Genomic DNA, 6,000 nt, shown 5'->3' on the forward strand with positions numbered 1-6,000 from the left:
CAGAAACGCCGTCGGCTTCGCTGGGCCTGAGCTCATCTAAGATGGACTGATACAAAGTGGAAAAGTGTTCTGTGGTCTGACGAGTCCACATTTCAAATTGTTTTTGGAAACTGTGGACGTCGTGTCCTCCGGACCAAAGAGGAAAAGAACCATCCGGATTGTTCTAGGGGCAAAGTGTAAAAGGCAGCATGTGTGATGGTATGGGGGTGTATTAGTGGCCAAGACATGGGTAACTTACACATCTGTGAAGGCACCATTAATGCTGAAAGGTACATACAGCTTTTGGAGCAACATATGTTGCCATCCAAGCATGGACGACCCTGCTTATTTCAGCAAGACAATGCTAAGCCACGTGTTACATCAACGTGGCTTCATAGTAAAAGAGTGCGGGTACTAGACTGGCCTGCCTGTAGTCCAGACATTGAAAATGTGTGGTGCATTATGAAGCCTAAAATAGCAGAAGGGAGACCCCCGGACTGTTGAACAACTTAAGCTGTACATCAAGCAAGAATGGGAAAGAATTCCACCTGAGAAGCTTCAAAAATGTGTCTCCTCAGTTCCCAAACCTTTACTGAGTGTTGTTAAAAGGAAAGGCCATGTAACACAGTGGTGAACATGCCCTTTCCCAACTACTTTGGCACGTGTTGCAGCCATGCAATTCTAAGTTAATTATTATTTGCAAAAAAAAAAAAAACTTTATGAGTTTGAACATCAAATATGTTGTCTTTGTAGCATATTCAACTGAATATGGCTTGAAAAGGATTTGCAAATCATTGTATTCCGTTTATATTTACATCTAACACCATTTCCCAACTCATATGGAAACGGGGTTTGTAAGTCAAACATCATATCAATTATTTTTACTTTAGACTTACTTCAGATCTATCAGTCGATTATAAGTGTGTATTTGTTTTGAGCAATAACAGTTTTAAAGTAAAAATGAGTGTTATTTGTGTCAATATTTTCTTGTTAAATTCCATTTTTTATGTTTTTTTTGTGATATTCATTTTAAAAAAGGAGCTAGAAAGAGGACGTCCCACCTGTTGTTGTCCACGTAGCGGATGAGCAAGGGGTAGAGGGCGTAGAGGTCGCGGCACAGGACAGCAAACTCGTCTCGGATGGTTCCATTCTCGCTGTCTACCTCCATCTTGCCCTCCATGCGCAGGTGGTCCTCCTCCGCCACCACCTTGCCCGAGCGCTTCTTCAGCTTCTCCATGGTGGGGATGAAGTGGGACTTCAGCATCTCCGGCTTGGCCCTGCTGACGATGGGCTGGGCGAAAACTGCGGGTGGAAGAACATGGGTACAATCCAGGTGTTTTCACGTGTATGAACTGTACATTTGAACAACAATATCAACACAACGTTTGAACTGTTGTCTTTCATTACATACAATTGTTGGAGCAAAATAAAGCTAATAGTGCAAGATAACTTCTTGCTTGCTCTCAACTAGGGATGTCCGATAATGGCTTTTTGCCGATATCTGATATTCCGATATTGTCCAACTCTTTAATTACCGATACCGATATCAACCGATACCGATATCAACCGATATATGCAGTCGTGGAATTAACACATTATTATGCCTAATTTGGACAACCAGGTATGGTGAAGATAAGGTACTTTTTTTTTTTTAATTAGTAAAATAAGATAAATAAATTAAAAACATTTTCTTGAATAAAAAAGAAAGTAAAACAATATAAAAACAGTTACATAGAAACTAGTAATGAATGAAAATTAGTAAAATTAACTGTTAAAGGTTAGTACTATTAGTGGATCAGCAGCACGCACAATCATGTGTGCTTACGGACTGTATCCCTTGCAGACTGTATTGATATATATTGATATATAATGTAGGAAGCACAGACTGTATCCCTTGCAGACTGTATTGATATATATTGATATATAATGTAGGAAGCAGAATATTAATAACAGAAAGAAACAACCCTTTTGTGTGAATGAGTGTAAATGGGGGAGGGAGGTTTTTTGGGTTGGTGCACTAATTGTAAGTGTATCTTGTGTTTTTTATGTTGATTTAATAATAATTTAAAAAAAACAAAAAAAACAACAACAAAAAACGATACCGATAATAAAAAAAACGATACCGATAATTTCCGATATTACATTTTAACGCATATATCGGCCGATAATATCGGCAGGCCGATATTATCGGACATCTCTACTCTCAACAGAGGCGGACGCTTCCCTTCCCTCTCCCTTATCTTTGCTTCTCCGTCTCGTCTCAACTCTCTGGGAGCCTCGCTGTTCTCCCACGTTAAAAATGGAATTGATCAACTCCTTTCCCAACGAAATTGACAAGATGTTCTCGACGAGAAGCTCGGGTTGGGGTAAACCCGTCTGTCCTGAACGTTTGCTGCTGGATACAAGACGGGCGTGTGGGAGAAGTGGAGGCTCGTGTGCCTGGCAATTATTTCCGTTGAGGACATGAAAGGTATCTATGACAACAAGGCATCTGCTGATTGGATCCTGGTGTATCGACACATTTGTAACGTGATTGATAGGCACTCAAACTGTGGCAATTTCATGTCAAAACCGCAAACTAGGTAACATCTCGGAGAAGCTTTCCGCTCAGCAAGGCGAAATTACGAAGTAGACTGTATCTACTTGCCCTAACCAAAATATACTGATCTGCTTCCTTCTACATTCCTTCGCCCCGTTCACACCAGCCTGTTGAAAACTCCTCCAGGAGATCACTGCTGTGAGCTGCTCCGACATTCCTTCCCCCCTTCCCTCACGGGACTGGTTTGGGACTAGATCACGGTCGTCTCCATAGCGGCCCGCTGTGGTACCGCGATGTTACTATGAGGCAACAAGATCGTGACGTGTCACGTCCCTGGCTTATGAATACCCACGCATCCATGGACACGACACAAACACTTCGGTGTTTCACATTTTTTTTGCTTACGGCCATGATACAAATTGTTAAAAAAAACAAAAAAACAGGCGGTGTTTTATTGCTCAAGCTTTGGCGTCATATTTTGAAGAAGTTCGCTCAATGCAGTGTCCTTCCATTTAGTGCTTTCAACCGGAAGTGGAAATACCGATTAGTCTTCTCGCCGTCAACAGCGTTTCTACTCGAGTGTATTCTTCAAGCAACATTTGTAAGTTTTACAATATACAGTGGTGGTCAAAAGTGTACATACACATGTAAAGAACATCATGTCATGGCTGTCTTGAGTTTCCAATCATTTCTACAACTCTTATTTTGTTGTGATGTAGTGATTGGAGCACATACTTGTTGCTCACAAAAAACATTCATGAAGTTTGCTTCTTTTATGAATTTATTATGGCTCTACTGAAAATGTGAGGGTCAAAAGTATACATACAGCAATGTTAATATTTGCTTACATGTCCCTTGGCAAGTTTACCTGCAATAAGGCGCTTTTGGTAGCCATCCACAAGCTTCTGCTGGAATTGTTGACCACAAAATTGCTGCAGTTCAGCTAAATGTGTTGCTTTTCTGACATGGACTTGTTTCTTCAGCATTGTCCACACGACTTTGGAAAGGCCATTCTAAAACCCTCATTCTAGCCTGATTTAGCCATTCCTTTACCACTTTTGACGTGTGTTTGGGGTCATTGTCCTGTTGGAACACCCAACAAGACCCAACCTCCGGACTGATGATTTTAGCTTGTCCTGAAGAATTTGGAGGTAGTCCTCCTTTTTCATTGTCCCATTTAAAGCACCAGTTCCATTGGCAGCAAAACAGGCCCAGAGCATAATACTACCACCACCATGCTTGACGGTAGGAATGGTGTTCCTGGGATTAAAGGCCTCAACTTTTCTCCTCCAAACATATTGCTGGGTATTGTGGCCAAACAGCTCCATTTTTGTTTCATCTGACCACGGAACTTTCCTCCAGAAGGTCTTATCTTTGTCCATGTGATCAGCAGCAAACTTTAGACGAGCCTTAAGGTGTGGCTTCTGGAGCAAGAACTTCCTTCTTGTATGGTAGCCTCTCAGTCCATGGCCATGCAAAACACACTTGACTGAGGACACTGACACCTGTGTTCCAGCAGCTGCCAATTCATTGCAGTCCTGCTTTTTGGTGGTTCTAGGTCAGTGGTTCTTAACCTTGTTGGAGGTACTGAACCCCGCCAGTTTCATATGCGCATTCACCGAACCCTTCTTTAGTGAAAAATATATATATATATTTTTTTCAAATTCAAGACAAAGTTATATGTTTTTGGTAACACTTTAGTATGGGGAACATATTCTAAGTAACAAAGACTTAATTTAGAGTTATTTGGTTAGGGTTAGGGCCAGGGTTAGAGGGTCAGGGTTATAATAAGGCCAAGCCGAATAAGGCATTAATAAGTACTTAATAATGACTAGTTAAGAGCCAATATGTTACTAATTTGCATGTTAATAAGCAATTAATTAATGGTGAATATGTTCCCCATACTAAAGTGTTACCATTTTTTTTTTACTGGTGCACAAAATGAAGCGTGCATGAACATCACCTTGTTCAAACAACAAAACCAACACAGTGCATAAACTCTCAACTAGGGCTGCAACAACTAATCGATTAAATCGATTATTAAAATAGTTGCCGATTAATTTAGTCATCGATTCGTTGGATCTATACTATGCGCATGCGCAGAGGGTTTTTTTTGTTTGTTTTTTTTAAAATAATTTAAAAAAATTTTTTTTTTAATAAACCTTTATTTATAAACTGCAACATTTACAAACAGCTGAGAAACGATAATCAAAATAAGTATGGTGCCAGTATGCTGTTTTTTTTCAACAAAATACTGGATAGGATAGAAATGTAGTTTGTCTCTTTTATCCGATTATTAATCGATTAATCGAAGTAATAATCGACAGATTGATCGATTATAAAATTAATCGTTAGTTGCAGCCCTACTCACAACAAATTACACACCTGCAAATCAGTCTGACTTCTGCTGTTGCCGTATCCGTAATACACCGATAGGGAGAAGTTTTTATTTACACGATGAGTCGGGTGTGTCTTGACCTCCGCCGAATCCCTGAGCCCGACTCACGAACCCAGGTTAAGAACCACTGTTCTAGGTTGACTCTTGATCATCCTGACCAATTTTCTCTCAGCAGCAGGTGATAGCTTGCGTTTTCTTCCTGATTGTGGCAGTGACAAAACTGTGCCATGCACTTTATACTTAAGAACAATTGTCTGCACAGTTGCTCTTGGGACCTTAAGCTGCTTTGAGATGGCTCCAAGTGACTTTCCTGACTTGTTCAAGTCAATGATTCGTTTTTTCAGATCTGTGCTGGGTTTCTTTGACTTTCCCATTGTGGTGTTTGTAAGCGAGTCTAATGACTGCATCACATATTTAAATGTGCTCAGAGAAGTCAACAGGTGTCGTCAATCATAATCACTCACATGAAGTTAAGAGGCCATGAAGCTCATTTGATTTGATTGCAAATTTTCTACATCACCAAAATTGATCATGTATGTTGCTGTATGTATACTTTTGACACAGCACATTTGCTCACATTTTCAGTAGACCCATAATAAATTCATAAAAGAAGCAAACTTCATGAATGTTTTTTGTGAGCAACAAGTATGTGCTCCTATCACTACATCACACAAAAATAAGACTTGTAGAAATGATTGGAAAGTCAAGACAGCCATGACATGATGTTCTTTACAAGTGTATGTACACTTTTGACCACCACTTTAACTAAAACAATTCTTACTAAAGCGTCCCATGTGTTATGCCAGTAGGAGTGTTTTCATGCATATTTGTACGTGTTATCGTAATGTAATCAAGCTAGCATCGTTAGCCTTAGCTAATAGTCTCTGTGTTAGTATTATTAACTTACAACGGCATTCTTTTTGTATTGTTTCACTTTCACAATTTCCTCAGTAAATTCACCAAAACGTCACCGTGGAGTTATTGAGTCTGTTTAGCTGATTGGAGAGCTAGCTTGCGCAGCTATTGGGTCCATGACCATGACTTCTGTTTTGTTTGATCAGCCGTTTTACTGCCGTGTTACAGA

At 40.0% G+C, this 6,000-nt stretch overlaps 1 protein-coding gene across 1 annotated transcript in view; it reads right to left on the reverse strand.

Moving 5' to 3' along the window:
- ryr1b (ryanodine receptor 1b (skeletal)) overlaps positions 1 to 6,000 on the reverse strand; it is a 297,504-nt gene that overhangs the window by 150,574 nt on the left and 140,930 nt on the right. The window contains exon 70 of the mRNA XM_062060917.1: positions 1,041 to 1,281. Within this exon, the coding sequence (XP_061916901.1) occupies positions 1,041 to 1,281 (241 nt within the window). The remainder of the gene's footprint in view (positions 1 to 1,040; positions 1,282 to 6,000) is intronic.

This window comes from Entelurus aequoreus, linkage group LG10, assembly GCF_033978785.1.
Source record: "Entelurus aequoreus isolate RoL-2023_Sb linkage group LG10, RoL_Eaeq_v1.1, whole genome shotgun sequence".
Taxonomy (NCBI): domain Eukaryota; kingdom Metazoa; phylum Chordata; class Actinopteri; order Syngnathiformes; family Syngnathidae; genus Entelurus; species Entelurus aequoreus.